General features: G+C 36.6%; 1 protein-coding gene across 8 annotated transcripts in view; it reads left to right on the top strand.

Moving 5' to 3' along the window:
- Positions 1-19,251, top strand: part of PTPN13 (protein tyrosine phosphatase non-receptor type 13) — a 224,132-nt gene that overhangs the window by 136,109 nt on the left and 68,772 nt on the right. For all 8 annotated transcript variants that reach the window (XM_060114277.1, XM_060114281.1, XM_060114278.1 and 5 more), the window contains 10 exons: positions 598-672; positions 794-968; positions 2,874-3,027; positions 3,418-3,556; positions 4,421-4,573; positions 8,088-8,270; positions 10,922-11,084; positions 16,340-16,757; positions 16,899-16,996; positions 18,810-18,866. In XM_060114277.1, coding sequence (XP_059970260.1) covers positions 598-672; positions 794-968; positions 2,874-3,027; positions 3,418-3,556; positions 4,421-4,573; positions 8,088-8,270; positions 10,922-11,084; positions 16,340-16,757; positions 16,899-16,996; positions 18,810-18,866 — 1,615 coding nt within the window. The remainder of the gene's footprint in view (positions 1-597; positions 673-793; positions 969-2,873; positions 3,028-3,417; positions 3,557-4,420; positions 4,574-8,087; positions 8,271-10,921; positions 11,085-16,339; positions 16,758-16,898; positions 16,997-18,809; positions 18,867-19,251) is intronic.

Genomic DNA, 19,251 nt, shown 5'->3' on the forward strand with positions numbered 1-19,251 from the left:
CTTATAATATCCCTAGTTGTCACTAATTAGAACAAAAAAGTATAGGATTCCAAGAACTTGATTACAGATGGATGTATCTTTTGTAATATCAAAATAGATGTTGTCCAATAACTAAGACTTGTTTTAGGACAAATTGAATATCATTCTCTGAAATAATGAAATTCTGTTCAATAACTTTATACATTAGCATTATTAAACCAAATCCTTATGTGAACTTGACAACTCTATATTACTTCAATAATTGAGACTGCTATTTTTTGAGGGGGGGAGTTTGAGTCTACCTGGAGTCCAAAAAATGAAAATCTTTATTTATGTAAAACAATATAAAGCCAGGCTTTATATTTTATGTTGCTGGTAGAAAATGAAGCTGATACAACTTCTGTTCACACTTAGTGTAAAGCATATTCCATTCCCGTTCTTGGCAAATTCCACCGTACTTCTTTATTGAAAGTTTTTACATTTGTTTCAGATCACTAGTTCTAATATGGTGGCCTTACATGTAGTTGTTTATTATTATTATTATTACATTATTTTCCTTTCAAAGAAAGAGCTAGAATAAATGATAAAATCTATTGATTCTACTTCTGTGATTCACAGAATTTCTTTGGCCCTGAGTTTGTGAAAATGACGATTGAACCATTTATATCTTTGGATTTGCCACGGTCTATCCTTGTAAGTAATAAAACCACTTTGTGTCACTTTTAGAAAATAATTTTAGTAATGATTTTTTTAAAACAGTAAAATTCTTATAATGTTTACATTGATAACTTCCATTCATTTTTTTCAATCGTAGACCAAGAAAGGGAAGAATGAGGATAACCGAAGAAAAGTAAACATAATGCTTCTGAGTGGACAGAAACTGGAACTGACTTGTGATACCAAAACTATATGTAAAGATGTGTTTGATATGCTTGTGGCCCATATTGGCTTAGTGGAACATCATTTGTTTGCTTTAGCTACCCTCAAAGGTACCAAGGCATTTTAAATTCAGGGTATAGTATGGAAACTTAGCAACAACGACTTCCTGTATCTGTTCTGCCTAACCTTCTTTTGAGAAATATTAACTACATGGATATGTCAGCATTGAGAAATAGGAGTTAGGAACTCCCTTCCTTTTCCTAACTAGGTACATTGTTTTAATAGCCGTGTCTTTTTAGCATCTTCTGTACCTGATCATGAAGATTTTTCTCTGGCATTGGCTATATAAACATAGATTTTAATTGTTATATTTTGGGGACCATAATTTTGCCTACATATATACTCTAGAAATTAGTATTCTGCTAATATGAGTTTGAATATATAGCAGGACCCTATTTCTGAATCTCCATATCAACTTCTTCAGCTTACTGTCCTAGAAACAGTGTCTTCCTAAATGCTGTCAGTTGATGACAGAAAATAAGTCATTTCACATTTTTTAAGCATTACATCCACTGACCTGTGACGTTCACAACCATGGTGGTCTCAGAACACAGATTCAGTAGAAGCTGCTGCTGTTTATCAATTAGAATTGTCATAGCAATAAGAAACCCCTTGGGGACTTCCCTGGTGGCACAGAGGTTAAGAATCCGCCTGCCAGTGCAGTGGACATGGGCTTGAGCCCTGGTCTGGGAGATCCCACATGCAGCGGAGCAACTAAGCCCATGCACCACAACTACCGAGACTGTGTTCTAGAGCCCGTGCACCACAACTACTGAAGCCCATGCGCCTAGAGCCCATGCTCCGCAACAAGAGAAGCCACCGCAATGAGAGGCCCATGCACTGCATCGAAGAGTAGCCCCTGCTTGCTGCAACTAGAGAAAGCCCAGACGCAGCAACAAAGACCCAATGCAGCCAAAAATAAAAATAAATAAAATATAAATAAAATTTTTTAAAGAATTTGTTTTTTTTTTTAAAAAAAGCCCTTTGGAGCTGGGTTTAAATAAATATTTCTTTAATATTACTATATTTATAAATTACTCTTCAATATTTCAGATTCCTGTTTACCTCAAAATTTAACCTAAAAAGCTTTGACAACAAAGTACAATAAATTATAATTGAAGGATCAAATCACCCTGAAACCCTACAAGATCAGGATAACACCATCTTTGTCATACAAGAAATATGTCTTTCAACTTAGTTTATTGAATTCTTGTTCCTTAAACACTAATAATTCATTTTGTAGAGTCATCCAATAAATATTCGATTAGTGCCTGTTGATGTTCTATCACTTTACTAATTGCAGTTTTAGACTAATGTAATACTATCTGTATAAAAATATTCAGTTAGTCAGAATTTTGTATCTAATTTTGTATCTAATTACTTAAACATTCTGGATAAGTCAGATTTTACTGACTAATCTTTTATTTGGAGAGAATCAAGAGTTAAATGATGACATTAAAACTAAAAATAAAATGATGATTATTGTTCCTTCTAGGTTTCAATGGTAGCTCAACTATAACAAATATAGCTAATATTTATTGAATGCTTACCATGTGCCACATGCTTTAAACTACCAAATATTTTATAACCATTATGTCATTTGATCTCTACAACAACCCTAAAAAGCAGCAATTAGCACTATCCTGACTTTACAGACAAGAAAATTGATGTCTAGATAGGTTACATAATTTATTCAGTATCACCCAGGTAGTAAATGATGTGGCCAGGAGTTGAATCCACATCTGTCTGTCTTCAATGCCCTCATTTATAGAAGACTGAGCCATACTGCCTCCCATCCATATGCAGTGCCTCAGAATTCCCTGTCGTACTTCTTAACGATCCTGTTTTACTCTGGTGTAAAACTGTTTTGTGTAAGTCTGACCAAAAAATGAAGAAATTAAAAGAACACATGAAAGTATTTTTATTTTATCTGAATATTTCTCATTCTGTTCTAGATAATGAATATTTCTTTGTTGATCCTGATCTAAAATTAACCAAAGTGGCCCCCGAGGGATGGAAAGAAGAACCAAAGAAAAAGAGCAGAGCCTCCGTTAATTTTACTTTGTTTTTTCGAATTAAATTTTTCATGGATGATGTTAGTCTAATACAGTGAGTACACAAGAGTGTCTGTGTTTCTCTTTTTGGCCCCTGATGCTTTGACCCTTTAGTTTACTGATTTATTTTATTCTGAATTATTTCAAATAATTATTGAAATAATTATTTTATTATTGAATTATTGAATTCTGATCAATGATATTCTGATCAATGATAAAGTCTTATTTATTATTGCTTATTATTTTATTCTGAATTATTTTATTCTGATCAATGATAAAGTCTTCTTTATCATAAAAGAAGTATTTCCTTTAATATAGTTTATTAATTTATTATGCTTAATCATAAGCCATCTTGGCAACTAAACTTATATGCCAATAAAAAAAAATCACCCCAAGATTCAAGATCAAAAGCCTAGATGTTTTGTGTATGTATTTGTTTTCCCAGACATACTCTGACCTGTCATCAGTATTATCTTCAGCTGCGAAAAGATATCTTGGAGGAGAGGATGCACTGTGATGATGAGACTTCTTTATTACTAGCATCCTTGGCTCTACAAGCTGAGTATGGAGATTATCAACCAGAGGTAGGATTTATTTTTTTCTCCACGACAGATTTTGCATTGGTGTTCTTATCCTCAGCATGATTAAAGACTAAACCTGGTTAAGGTGTTTGCTGTTTATATCTGGAGATTTTTGAGGCTAGTTTTGTGCCTCAGAATGACCGAGTTCCCCATGTATATTGGTTATTTCAAATCATGCAGTGTGGGATTTCTTTCTTTCTTTCTTTCTTTCTTTCTTTCTTTCTTTCTTTCACTCTCTCTCTCTCTTTCTCTCTTTCTCTCTCTCTCTCTCACTCACTCTTTCTCTCTCTCCCCCGCCTCCCTCTCCCTCCCTCCCTCCCTTCCTTCCTTTCTTTTTTTTTTTCTGTTTAAAAATTATCCTGTTTGAGAGTTTTGGGATATCTAGCATTTACCCTTCCTTCTCCCTATTTCTAACTAACAGATACTAGACATAAGGGTTACCAGCCAAATCTGGATCAAAGGGGTCTTCCATCTTCCACATGGATCAATGCAGTAATAGGCTGAGAACCCAGCAGAGCTCACTGTATGGAGAGCACATGTTCAAGGCCAAATGCACCTGAATACAAGTGGACCTAAGAGGAAGCAGGGAGCAAGAAGAGATTGTGCCACTCAGGCAGCATCCTTCACAACATTAGTCCTTAACTGTAGTGACATTTGGCCTTTGATTGTCAGTCTCTCCTCAAGCTTGCTGATCAGTTCAGTCATTCTACTTCACTGAATAAAAGAGAAAGACAGATGTACTTTCTCTAAAACTCATTCCTCAGAGAGAAGTATAAATAGGAGTACCTTATCTCTTGTTGAGGCAAGAACTTTAAGATAGGAGGAAGAGGGCAAACAGAATTTCTTACAAAAACACTCTCCTTTTAGGTTCACGGTGTGTCTTATTTTAGACTGGAGCATTATTTACCTCCCAGAGTGATGGAGAAACTTGATTTATCCTATATTAAAGAAGAGTTACCGAAATTGCATAATACCTATGTGGGAGCTTCTGAAAAAGAGACAGAGTTAGAATATTTAAAGGTAAGCATGCAAGATTACAAATGATAAACTTTCTATCTTTTTCAAAGTAAGGAAGAAGTGTTGGAAGACATACATCTAAAAGCTCAGGTGCCAATAACTGATGCTATATGCTTTATCTCAGCTCACTTATTCCTGACTAAAACCATGGTATTTTAATTCTCATCTCGTAAAAGAGAGAACTGAGGCTCAGACAGGAAATGTAATGTTCCCAAAGTCAGTGGCTGATATGTGGAGCAAAACTATGATTTGAACCCGTATCTATCTGGCTATGGATTATATGCTTTTATCCTATTTCATACTCTCAAAATCAAGATAGATTATAAAGAAGAAACAATTGGATTTTGTGACTGTCTGGATAAGAAAGGCAAGTTGAAACTAATTCTAGAGTTGTTTTGCTTTGTTTTTTCTTAAAAAGCTTAAGATTCAATTATATCTTCTAAAAATAGTCTTTCCATTAATGCCAACTAATTCACACAGGGGAAGGGGGTTAGAAAAATTGATTTATAGTTTCAGTTCTGCCACCATGTTCCTATAAGACCTCAGATGAATAACAGTGCGTTTATGATTAGAAAAGACTACTATGCAAACTTCCAGTGTGAACAGCAAATATATGATAATATTCTATTGAGAAGAGAAAATTCAGAATATTCTCCTCTTGAGGGGACTTCCCCAGTGGTCCAGCGGTTAAGACTCCCTGCTTCCACTGCAGGGCATGCTGGTTCGATTCCGGTCAGGGAACTAAGATCCCATATGCCCTGTGGCATGGCCAACAAAAAAATAAAATAAAATAAAAGAATATTCTCCTCTTGCAGCTCCCCAGGATGTAACAGCATGCCTTAAATTTGCTGCTCCATAATAAGGGAAGGGAGCCAAGTTTCCCAGCCCTACAAATATCTATAAAGGGGTTTCATTCACAGACTTACACCACCTTTAATCTAGGATTCATGGTGAGAAAGACAGGGTGTTTTGTTTTAAGTTGACTCTACTTTTAAAGACATTACCTTATGTACTTATTTTTTTCCTCGGTTATTACATGTTTATACTTGTAGGAAGTAAATATCAAGTTATATTTTTATTAATAAAGGTAGAAGACAGATTAACACAGCAGAAAGAATTTGCATGGGGATTTTCAGACAGTCTTGGATTTGAATTCTTGTTTCAACCAGCTGGGTAAACTTGGACAATGTACTTTAACCTCTCTGAGCTTCAGTTTTCCCCATATAAGTAGTGTGCTTAATGCATAGTAGGCTGCCCTTCTCCTTCTAATAATGTATCCTGTTACTCCTTTTCTCTTCAGCTTGAGCATCTTTCTTCTAACCTAAGAATTTTTTTTTAAATCTCATTAATACACCCTTCCAAGGTTACCCTTCTGCTATATATCATATTGCCTCTGAAAAACTTTTATATCTTTTTGTAAATCTGCTTTATTGAGGTATAATTTACATATAATAAAATTGACCACTTTTATTTTTTTAAATACATTCATTCATTCATTCATTCATTCATTCATTTATTTATTTATGGCTGCATTGGGTCTTTGTTGCTGCGCAGGGGCTTCCTCTAGTTGTGGCGAGCGGGGTCTACTCCTTGTAGTGGTGTGCGGGCTTCTCATTGCAGTGGCTTCTCGTTGCAGAGCACAGGCTCTAGGCACACAGCCTTCAGTAGTTGTGGCACGCGGGCTTCAGTAGTTGTGGCACACGGGCTTAGTTGCTCCACGGCATGCGGGATCTTCCCGGACCAGGGCTCAAACCCGTGTCCCCTGCACTGGCAGGCAGATTCTTAACCACTGCACCACAAGGGAAGCCCAAAATTGACCACTTTTAAATGTTCAATTCAGTGAGTTTTGAAAATATATATACAGTTGAGCAACCATTTCCACAACCATGATAAAGAACAAGGGTTAGCAAACTGTGGTCTGCCTATTTTATAAGTAAGCTTTTATTGGAACTTGGCCATGCTCATTTGTTTCCCTATTGTCTGTATCTGCTTTCACACTACAACAGCAGGGTTAAGTAGTTACGACAGAGATCATATGACCCACAAAGCTGAAAATGTTTCCTATCTAGCCCTTTAAATAAAAAGTTTGCCAAAAATATAACACATCCAACACCAAAAATTTCCCTCATGTCCCTTTCCATTCAGTCCCTTCCCCCCTATTCCTAACCTCTGGCAAATACTGATCTGCTTTCTATCACCATAATTTTTTCTTTTCCAGAATTTCATTTAAAGAATCATATATGGCATAGTCTTCTCTCTCTGGTTCTTTGCACTTAGAATAATGCTTTTGAGATTTATCCATGTGTGATGTGTATAGTAGTTTGTTTATTATGGCTGAGTAGTTTTCTGTTGTACAGATATGCAATGATTTGTTTATTTTTTCTTTAGTTGATGGATATAAAGCTGCTTTAAACATTCAAATACACATTTTTGCATGAACGTATGATTTTTCTTTTTCTTGAGTAAATACCTACCATTAGGTTTGCTGGGATCTATGGTAAGTGTATGTGTTACTTCTGCAGAACTGCCAAATTGTTCTCAAGTGGTTGTACAGTTTTACAGTACTACCAGTAACGTATGGGATTTCCAGTTGCTCTACACCCTTAAAAACACTGGGTATGTTTAGTTTTGTTTTCTTTTTTTTTTTTCATTTTAGCTATTGAAATAAGGTAAGCAGTGGTTTATGATTGTGGTTTTAATTTGTATTTCCCTAATTACTGGTATTTTGAGCATCTTTTCATATGTTTATTTGTCGTTCGTGTATCTTCTTTGTTGATGTGTCTAATAAAATCCTTTGCCCATTTTTGTATCTGGTTATTTTGTATCTGAGAAGTATGTATTCTTTATGTATTCTAGATACGATTCCTTATCTCCCAGTCTGTGACTTGCCTTTGTTTTCCTGTCATTGACTTTTGTTTTGTTTTGTTTTTTGTTTTTTTGTGGTACGCGGGCCTCTCACCGCTGGGGCCTCTCACTGCTGCGCCCTCTCCCGTTGCGGAGCACAGGCTCCAGATGCACAGGTTCAGGGGCCATGGCTCACGGGCCCAGCCGGTCCGCGGCATGTGGGATCCTCCCGGACCGGGGCACGAACCCGCGCCCCCTGCATTGGCAGGTGGACTCTCAAGCACTGTGCCACCAGGGAAGCCCCTGTCATTGACTTTTGAAGCACAGAAATTTCTGATGTTAATGAAGCTTCAGTTTAGCAATTTTTCCTTCTGTGGTTCCTGCTTTTTATGTCCCGTCTAAGATATCTTTGTCTAACCCACAGTCAAATAGTTTCTAAATTTTCTTGTTTTAGCTCCTGTATTTAAGTCTGTTATCGTTTTGGGGATAATTTTCATATATTGGCTAAAGTAAGGGTCAGGATTTATTTTCTTGGCATACGAATATCCAGTTGTTCCAGCAACATTTGTTTAAGAGACTATCCTTTCCATATTAAATGACATTGGTACAACTTCTGTATCTTTAAGTCACCTTTTCCAAGGTGCATTGTTATGTTATGGTATTGTTCCAACAGGTCTGCCAAAGACTGACAGAATATGGAGTTCATTTTCACCGGGTGCACCCTGAGAAAAAGTCACAAACGGGAATACTGCTTGGAGTCTGTTCTAAAGGTGTCCTTGTGTTTGAGGTTCACAATGGAATTCGCACATTGGTCCTTCGCTTTCCATGGAGGGAAACCAAGAAGATTTCTTTTTCCGTATGTCCATTTTAACCTCTCTTGATTCTACATTTAAATTGGTGTTGTCAATTTCAAATGTAACGTATTAATTGACTTTTCTTAAGCAAACTTTAAACCCTGGCATTTAGTAGGGCTTATATGTTTTAACTCTTCTTTCTTAGTTGTGGGAAGTATTATTGAGATTTTGTTTTTGGTTTTCTCAGAACGTGATTTTTAAAAGAATTCTTAGCTGGTTATATGCTCAATTAACTTTAGTTAAATTACAACCAAGTTGACTTCTCTGTTAATTCAGAACTTTTTCTAGGGTACTAATACTTCTCACATGGAGAAAACCCTCTAATGTATTTAAGACTGATAATTATCTTAACCCCAGTGAACTTTGTCTAGTTTAGTAATAGGTCCCTCACAGAACTGTATGTGAATCTCAGTGGTCCAGAGATTTACTGACTTTTATGAACTAGCCTCAGGACTTTCTACAGTTTTAAGTTTTAGTGTGTAGTCTCTGGAGATAAAGTTAGGAAAGCAATTTTTAGAAAATCATGTTTATGAAAGATAATGAACTATAAAGGCATATTTTGATTTTGGAAGTAGGTGGAAAATCTGAACATTGAAGTGTGATTGGCAAACCCCAGAGGTAAATCAAAAATCTGTTCAGGTATTTGTTTTACTAATGGTATTCAGGGACTACTGACCTCTTTAGTTTATATTTGGGCTGAAATATGGTTTCACCAGAACAAACAAAATTTATAAGTTTATAATATCAAGGTCCCAACTGACTGTGGATAATCTTCAACCTAGAGACCTTTGGAATCATTTCTAGACCTGAGGGTTAGTTGGTTGGTTTCCCGTGAAACCCAGAGATACCACTAAGATTACCACATAATAATGTATTCTCTCAGGAAATCCCAGACCATCCTCATCTTCCCAAGATTGTCAAGATCAGGAAATTACCTAGGTTTAACTTACCTTCCCCAATGAAAATGCTGGCAGAGCAAGTGCCTAGAGGAAACCTTGATGAATTAAATACAAATCTAATTTGGACCAGTTTTAAAAGGGCAGCAAATCAAATAATCATCCAGCATTCAGCCATCATTTACCGGCTATCACATCAGCCCTGCAATAAAAATAGAACTAGCTGTGATTAGCTCATTTTTAAAGATCTCCAGTAGTAAAGAATAGCCCACATTTCCCTGCAAACTATTCCCGTCTTTAACAGAACTTGTTTATCCTGTAGTTCTTTCTCTAACACAGAGCTCTCTTTTTTATACTCTCCTTTTTTCTTCCACTGGCCTCTGGGGAGATGGATAAGTTACCCTTCGCCCTTCTCATCTCTTACAACTGAATTTCCTTAGGCACATTTCTTGTCCAGTCCATCAGTTAACACTTAGGATCAATTATCCTTATGATTTGTTTCAAACCTGTACAGCTTTACAACTGTGGAGTTCAACATCCTTGGGAATTACTTGATAGTGGTTAAGTGCAGTGTTTGTTAGGAGAAAAATTCCCCAACTATTTGAAGAGTTACTAGGAATGCTACTGGTAGTCAGGATACTAGTTTGGTGCTACTATAGCTTTAACTCCTCTCTAATACTTGCTGATTTCCTTTTCTTAAGAAAGAGAGAACAGGGTCCCCAAGATTTCATTGGTAACAACATCTAGCAAGAACTTAATAGTCTTATTTTGTTTTTAAGACCAGGAATTATGAAGATGGCACCTGCATGATTGAAGTTTGAGTAATACTCTGTTATCATATCTTTTGTGAGTCTACGAAATTTGACTTGTCTGAGCCTATTTCTGCATTTGACAGCAAGACAAGGGACATGATATAGAGGAAATAATTTGTACAGTAGAGAAGCCAAGAGCTACAGTAGAATCTAGCTGGGCTTGAGCAATTCTCCAGAGACATTAGTCTTAGATCCCTGACATGTTGAATGCTAGTCTTTTAAGGCATATGGATCACTGCAAGCCTTAACACATAGGTCGCAATATTTCAGGATGTCCTCTTACATACGAAACATTCGTTTTTAAGAAACAGGGAGATAAAACTGATTAATGATTCTTTTCCTTTCCCAGAATTTGGCAAGAATAACTGTCTCTAAATATTGATGTGTTTCATCTATCAGCCCAGCAGTTATGTTACCCGGTGTTTCTGCATTCCAACATTTTCCTTAACTTCCCACATCTTCCATCCCAGCCTTCATGCCACCAAGATTTTTCTTGATTGAATCACAGTGCTTATTATTGCATATTAATATCAGTTTTTGTTGAACTTCATTTCCTTTGTCTAAGGCGGTAGAACATATATTTCTTGTAATTTCTTTTTAAAATAGTTTTGGTGTTTGTAAACATTGCAGTAAACTCAAAATATCAGTAATCTTTAAAGGAAACTGTTTCCCTTGCTGGTGGCTGGTATACAGTCTATACAATCTGATTTAGGCTACAATTTCTAAAAGTGGCAAATAATATTAATTTCATTTATTTCCTAAATTTCCAACAATACAGAGTTATATTTTTCTATATTTATATTAGATATAGGTCAATGAGTATTCATGCCTAATAATGTGAAGTAAAAATAATATCTGTACTTACTCATTATTTCTAAAATTTGGTCATGCAATGAAGCGATAGGAAAATATCCTAATTTTAAATACCCTTGATTAATATCGTAGAAAAAGAAAATCACATTGCAGAATACATCAGATGGAATAAAACACGCCTTCCAGACAGACAACAGTAAGATATGTCAATACCTGCTGCACCTCTGCTCTTCCCAGCATAAGTTCCAGCTGCAAATGAGAGCAAGACAGAGCAACCAAGATGCCCAGAATATCGGTAAGGAGAAGCAAACTGTGTCAGATGACTCCAGGGTAGATGCACGATTTTTGCCACAAACTTTTAAAAGAACTTCCACTTTTAGGATGAAAATGACAAGGTATGTAGATGTTAAATGACTAAGTCAAGTTCATAAAGGTGTCATAAATGAAGCTGAGATGTCAACTTCATGTTTATTTTGAAAACAGCACCCCTCATCCGTCAGGGAGTACCTGTTGAACTATTTTGTGCTGATAGTTAGGCTAGCTGATGTAAATATTGTACAAGTTTCAGACACATTCTCTACCCATAGTAAACTTACACACTGGGAGATAAGACCAACAAACATGAAACAGTAATACACAATAGAGGGTAAGGTTTCAATAACAGGTTATATTGTACAGTCTCTGATATACACTACAGGAGGAAAAGGAGATCAGAGGATAGAGTATGTGAGTGATGGCACTTGAATTGGAATTTTCAGGACAAAAATAATTAAGTATCTTGACGATAAATGGAAGGGCTTCCCAGATAAGGGAAAGAACATGGGAAACAAGGCGGGGGGCTCTGCACCCAGAATGGGGAAGTCATGAACCATAACAGTTTTGGGGGTGACAGATTTCAGTTTTACTTGGTCACGTCCCTGTTCTGAGACTGACGTGAGTAACCATAGTACCAATATTAGTGCTCAGGAGAGCACTTTCAGTTCCTTTTGAAAAGGAACCAACAGAAGAAACCAATTTAGCTCTGAAGAAGATCTCAATCAGAACTGAAATATTTAAAGCTTACTCTGCAAGACCACATGTAGAGATTAAAGTTGTAGAAAGTCTAGTTCTGCATATTAAATTCTTATAGACTTCAGTGAAACACTTTTTTAATCAAGAATTTGATTAAAAAATTAAATGTAATGGCACTGATGACTCTGTGCAGCAGAGCCCTATGAGTTCTTTATCCGAAACTTCCCATGTAGGATCAGACTGGGGTGATGGCAACCTATGAATAAACATTTCTCAGCCTTTCAGAATCAAGATGGTAGGGTCTGTATACTGATTAAAAATGAAGGTTCCAGAAACCTATGTGACACTTAGTGAATCATAGTCTTTGGGCATTGGGTCCCTGGAATCTGCATTTTAACAGGTTTTCCTCAGTAGTGATTTTATGCATGCTACAATATGATAACTGTTGCTGTAATCTCATTATTCCTTTTCTTTCCCTGCTTGCTCTGCTAAAAAATGTGTATGCTCTTATATATTTTCAAAGTATAGTGAAATATACGGAATGAAGTAAGTCAGAAAGAGAAAAACAAATACCGTATGTCAACACATTTATATGGAATCTAAAAAACAAAACAAAAAAATGGTCATGAAGAACCTAGGGGCAAGACGGGAATAAAGACGCAGACCTACTAGAGAATGGACTTGAGGATACGGAGAGGGGGAAGGGTAAGCTGGGACGAAGTGAGAGAGTGGCATGGACATATATACACTACCAAACTTAAAATAGATAGCTACTGGGAAGCAGCCGCATAGCACAGGGAGATTAGCTCTGTGCTTTGTGACCACCTAGAGGGATGGGATAGGGAGGGTGGGAGGGAGGGAGACGCAAGAGGGAAGAGATATGGGGATATATGTATATGTATAACTGATTCACTTTGTTATAAAGCAGAAACTAACATACCATTGTAAAGCAATTGTACTCCAATGAAGATGTTAAAAAAAAAAAAAGAATGAGGAGCCACTGCCATGAGAAGCCTGCGCACCACAAGGAAGAGTAGCCCCCGCTCGCTGCAACTAGAGAAAGCCTACACGCAGCAACAAAGACCCAACGCAGCCAAAAATAAGTAAATAAAATAAATAAATTTTTTTAAAAGTATAGTAAAATAAACTTATGAGAGCCATTGATATGCCTACTTAGATTAATATTCTATTCAAGTCAGAATTGAAAAATTGAAGGTTACATTATTATAGATGTGGTATAGGGTGCTGTAGTGAAGAGTCAGAAGACAAAACTATGAACCAGCTTTCCACCCTCAGCATTTCAATGATATATTGTGGTAGTTAACATGAACTGTGTGGCAAGACTGCCAGTGTTCAAACCACGCTCTCTTACTTGCAAGCTCTGAAACCGTGGGCAGGCGACTCAAACTCTCTGCCTTAGTTCCCCATCTGGTAAAATGATTATCATAATGATAATACCAACATCATAAGGTTATTGTGAAGATGGAATGAATTCATACATGTAAAAGTGCCGGCACAAAATAAGTATTGAATAAATATTCATTATCCTCATTACCATCATCATCAACATTGTTTTACCACAACTACCACTAGTTATAGTAGTAGTAGGATGACCTTAGGAAAGTTTTGAGGTCTCATTTTCTTCACCCATGAAGTGGGAATGTTCTACATATCTCAGTTTTCCCCCTAAGAACTCAACTATGTATCCTTAAATTCATATGTAAAAGGACTTTAAGATGGTGTTATCTACTACATCTATTCCCTGATTTTGTTAAGCCTTGAAAGGAATTATTTTCTGCTTGGAAGCAGCTTAGAAGTAACTACCTGCCTACTTAACTGTCTGTACTAGACAAGTGAAAATAACCTGTGTTATCTATTGGAAGTTGATTGCGTCACAAGTGTATGTTGCTTCTTTAGAGTCATAGGATGTGGGTGATAGAAAGAACCTTAGAGGCCATTAAGTCCAAAATTTTACTGATGAGGAAACAGGTTCAGAGAAAAGAGTGTCTCACTTAACCTCATAGTTAGAGGTCAAAGGAGACTAGAACCTGATCTCTTAATTCCTAATCCAGTAGTCTTTCTATTTGATAAGTTTCCAAAGAACTAATTTGCATGGAATTAAGTTAAGATTAATAATCATTTACTGAGCACTTGCTACATGCTAGGTGCTATGGGTTACAAAAATAAATGAAGCCCCTCTCCTCAAAAGAGCATACAATTTAGTTGATGGTATAAGGAAATACAAAACAAGTACAAGAGACTGAATAATAGCACAGTGTGGATTGCAGACTGAGTGTGGAACTAACAAAGGCTTTGAGTTCAAATTTGAAACATTAGTAATAGGATGTAGGTTCATTCTAATGTCCTTTCCCATCCTGGTGGTCCATGTTCGAGTCCTTTCCAGGTGAAAGGCAGTAGGACAGTAGATAAGTGGGTGGTTTATAATTCCATCCCATGGATATGTGCAACGCTTTAAGTTCTACCCAGGAATGAGCTATGAATGGATTTGAATAGCATAATCCTTGGTATGTTTACAAAACAGATATAACTTAAGCTGAACTGGTGGTCCCTATGCCTGCCAAAGTTTGGTCTACATTTTCCTTTAGGGTGAAGAAAACTTTGGGTATAGAGGCATTTCCCAGTAGTTGAATCTGCTTAAGACTCAGTTTTTGCGTCCTTGAATAAAGTCTGCTCTCAAAGTAAAAGAAAATAGAATTAATGTTATCTGCTCTCATAAAAACTCTATTAGAAGCTAAAGATTATACTGGGAATTTTAAAACAAACGTTTTTTTTATTGTTATGTTTTAACTTGGTGTGGACACCAAGTTCTACTTCAGAGAAAGAATGTTGAATTTTCCTGGTGATGAGACATGTTTATTTTTTTTCAATATCTTTATTGGAGTATAATTGCTTTACAGTGTTGTGTTAGTTTCTGCTGTACAACAGTGAATCAGCTATATGTATACATATATCCCCATACCCCCTCCCACTTGAGCCTCCCTCCTGCCCTCCCTATCCCACCCCTCTAGGTTGTCACAAAGCGTTGAACTGATCTCCCTGTGCTATGCAGCAGCTTCCCACTAGCCATCCATTTTACATTTGGTAGTGTATATATGTCCATGCCACTCTCTCACTTCCTCCCAGCTTCCCCTTCCCTCCCTGTGTCCTCAAGAGACATGTTTATTTAAACTTCATTCTGATGCATGAATATGAAAGAGTTGCATTGTTTTCCTATCTGTTTACACCTGAGATGAAATATTATTAATCTTCCTAGGAATTAGAAGATAAATGAAACAGAATCTTAAGATCTAAATCAGCAACATTTGACATTCTCTTTTTAAAAAACAAGTTTTCGCAGCTGTTTTACATAGTGGTCAAGCTGTATTGGTACTTTCCATGGGGAGACCAATTGGGGTGCCTTGTGATGTGGATTACTAATTCATGAACAACCAAACCATTTGAAATTCTATGCTTCTGGTCCTTTATATACATGAAAGGATTTTAATGCCAAAATTCTGTGATGCAGTGCTTTCGTTTATAGCCTCAAATGTTCCAATACTGACATGACATTGGTTCTCATAAAACAGTAGCCAATTACTTGTTACAAGGTATCTCTAAATTTGACCCCTACAAGAATACTTTGGGTATGTATTTAGGAGTGAAAGGAATTTAAGCATAAAGAGAACCCCAGCTCCTTAATCATGTTAATTAACAGAAACAAAAAAGACAAGTAATGTGTAGTTCTCTTGTGGCCCCCGGGCCTCAGTTAAATCAGGAAAAGTCTACAAGGTGGGGAGGTGGTATTGGCATAGTAATGAAATGACAGAAAATTGGCCATGAAAGGCTTTTGTTTCGGTTTGGGGTTTTGGGGGTTTTGTTTTTGTCTGTTTGTTTTTTAGTAGTAGTTTTATTGAGACCTAATTCACATACCATACAATTTATCCACTTAAAGTGCACAATTCAATGATTTTTAGTATATCCACATTGTTAACAGAGTTGTGCAAACATCACCACAATCTGCCATATAAGCTTTTAAAAATATAATAAGAACTTTTTCTCTGGGCAAAACTCTCCTCTGCACAGCTCTTTTCAGGCATGATCTCACTATATTGGCCTATCCAGGTTTTATCTCTCCCTCTCCCCATCTTTGGTTTGCTGGTATTTTAGCAGAGACACTACTAGCGATAAAATTTTCTCTGTCAAATGACATTCTCCTTTCTAACTGAAAACTGTGTTGGGGTCAGCAAGCCTGAATGAAGCCCAAACATTATTAGATCCAGGAAAATCACTAGATGAAATAAGGCAATGCTGACCAGGCCCTGGCTGTGAGAAAGCTACAAGGATGGAGAGATGGTAAGAAAACCAGAATCTTCCAACCTCCTTTTTAAAATCCTCGATTGCCACTCTGAAAGCTACCTACTTCTGATGGCAATCAAAATGATTAAAAATGGCATGCTGTTTTTTATTTATTAAAATAGCTGTTCTCATAAAAGGTTCTATGGTGTTTCCATCATGTAAAGCAATCCTATTTCCTTGTAGAGAAAGCTTCATTTAGGAGCCTGAATCTCCAAGCAGAGTCCGTTAGAGGATTTAATATGGGACGAGCAATCAGCACTGGTAGTCTGGCCAGCAGCACCCTGAACAAACTTGCCGTTCGACCTCTGTCAGTTCAAGCTGAGATTCTGAAGAGGCTATCCTGCTCAGAGCTGTCGCTTTACCAGCCATTGCAAAACAGTGCAAAAGAGAAGAGTGACAAAGCTTCTTGGGAGGAAAACCCTAGAGGAATGAGTAAATCATACCACGATCTGAGTCAGGCCTCTCTCTATCCTCATCGGAAAAATGTCATTGTTAACATGGAATCCCCACCACAAACCACTGCGGAGTTGGTAGGAAAACCATTTCACCAGATGGCGAGATCTGATATGGAATCTTTGGCAGGATTCACAAAACTTAATAAGTAAGAACATACTTAACTAACCCAAACTACATATTTGTAAATTCTGCATTTCCTACTCTTGTTTCTGTTTTGACAATTTATTATTTTCATCATACTTTTTTACCTTGACACTTCCCCCCCACCTTCCTTTTCCCTCTTTAGTTCAAAGCCTGTTGCAAGTTTAAACAGAAGTCCTGAAAGGAGGAAACAGGAATCAGACTCCTCATCCTTTGAAGACCCTGGTCAAGCATATGTTATAGGTCAGCATAAACAAGCTTACCTTCTTTCTCCCTTACCTCATGCTCATAATGAAGTGAATGAGACAGTGTTAATTACCAGGAAATTATTTTTGGTTGTATGTCCTAATTACCAAAACTTTTTGTGAATATAAAATTTTAGGCTACTTAAAAAGTACCAAGTCAAATCAAAAATTGATTTAACAAGTGATTACCTCATGGCACAGACTGTTAGCTTTCTCTTGGTCACAGTTAAAGGCCATGACATTCTGACCAAGGGAACCCAGGTAGTCTGGTGCCATGGCTTTGGATAGCCTTCCTTTGGAGTTTCCTTACAGTCTGTGAGAGTAGACTCCACTAATGCTATATTTTTTTTAAGAAAAGTTTATTTAGGGTACTTTCAGAATGGAATTGTGTCTAGAAAGAGATAGTTTTATGAAATGCGCTATGGTTGTTAGGTAGAAATTCTTAGTTGATTTAAGTTTTCTCAATTTCTCCCAGCTAGCTGGGGCCTATGAACTATTTAAGTATAGACAGAAGTTGTTTGTGTTTATAAATACACACTACGTTATAAGATAAACAGAAGGATTCCTGTTGTTTTGTGCATCTTAAAAGTGAACTGCATGGGAATCAATCTTTTAGAAAAGTAGACATTTAAGCACAGAGGTCTGAATGACTACTCAGAATAGGAAACAGCTGGGCAGACGAGTGGTCAACAAGGATACCCTTTTCTGTGGTTATTTTACTAAATAATACTAATTAACTCTCCCTTGGAACTAAGTGTGATCATAACTATACAAAGTTAAAAAGTATTTTCTCACCCTGTAATTGGATTGGGGATATGTGGAGTAAATGGAGTCAAAGAGAACTACACTATAATTGATAAGTATTTATGGAAGGTCACATTACTTTATTAATATAGGTTTCTACAGCTTTCAGAGATTATACTACCATCAATTTAAATTGAATTGGTTAAAAAACTTTAAACAGATGAAAGACAAGACTCCATCTTATAGGTCACCTTATGCATTGAAAATAGCCTAAAAATGGGCTTCCCTCGTGGCGCAGTGGTTGAGAGTCCGCCTGCCGATGCAGGGGACACGAGTTCATGCCCTGGTCCGGGAGGATCCCGCATGCCGCGGAGCGGCTGGGCCCATGAGCCATGGCCGCTGAGGCTGTGCGTCCGGAGCCTGTGCTCCACAACGGGAGAGGCCACAACAATGAGAGGCCCGCGTAGTGCAAAAAAAAGAAAATAGCCTAAAAAGACACTGATTTAATCTTTCAGAAAATAATTTTCAAAGTGTATTCATATATAATGGGATCTCTTATAGATTCTAAGCTATTTTCATTAGGAAGGCTTTGTTCTACATAAAAATTCATCACATATCAGATATAGAGTAGTGAATATTCCATAGAAAAACACAAGTAAAATAAAATTCAACCATAAAAAAATTATTTTCTGCATTTGTTTTTGATTGATTTTCATTCTTATCGAATATTGAACTTTCTTTTAACATTTGAACAGATACTTTTAAAACTCATTTTAGTTTCATCATTTCATATATGACATCATAATGTCATTGTCAGAAACAATACATTTGTGTTTAAATTTATTCTGCAAAACAAGTTGATATGCTTAACTTGGACATTAAAAGTAGTAAAAAAAAAAAAAAAAAAAAAGCCCATTGTGGGGAGACATATTTTTCTGAGTGTAAATAAAAGAAATTGTTGCTGTCTTAATGTTTTGTTGATTTTTATGAATTTATCAGAAGAAATTACTTCTGTATATAGTATCTGACCATTTTTAAACTGTCTAATAATTTAATTTATACCACAGGAATGACTTTGCATAGTTCTGGAAATTCTTCATCCCAAGTACCCTTAAAAGAAAACGGTAGGTTTTCAAAATGTTTTTCCCCTCATTTCCATCATAATTTTTCTCTTGTACCTTGTAAGATAGTCATGGGCCTACTAATAAAGAGCTTTCAATTCCATGTCAAGGATTTTAGGCCTTACATTGGAATCAGAAGAGAGTTGTGGTTTTCAGCATCTCAGTGATGTGATGGGACCTGTAGTTTAGACTAATGTTGATGAACTAGAGAAATGACAAATTTGAGATAAGGACACTAATTGGGGAGCTAAGGTAGCTTAGGTAGGAGATAATTTTGATTGAAAAGAGTTTTAACTGAGGGATGCTTCAACTGAATCTTGAAATAAAAGGAGTATTTATTCAGTCAGAATGGTGTGGATAAGTATTCCAGACCAAGGGCATAGTGTGA

This window comes from Mesoplodon densirostris, chromosome 1 (genome assembly GCF_025265405.1).
Source record: "Mesoplodon densirostris isolate mMesDen1 chromosome 1, mMesDen1 primary haplotype, whole genome shotgun sequence".
Classification (NCBI taxonomy): domain Eukaryota; kingdom Metazoa; phylum Chordata; class Mammalia; order Artiodactyla; family Ziphiidae; genus Mesoplodon; species Mesoplodon densirostris.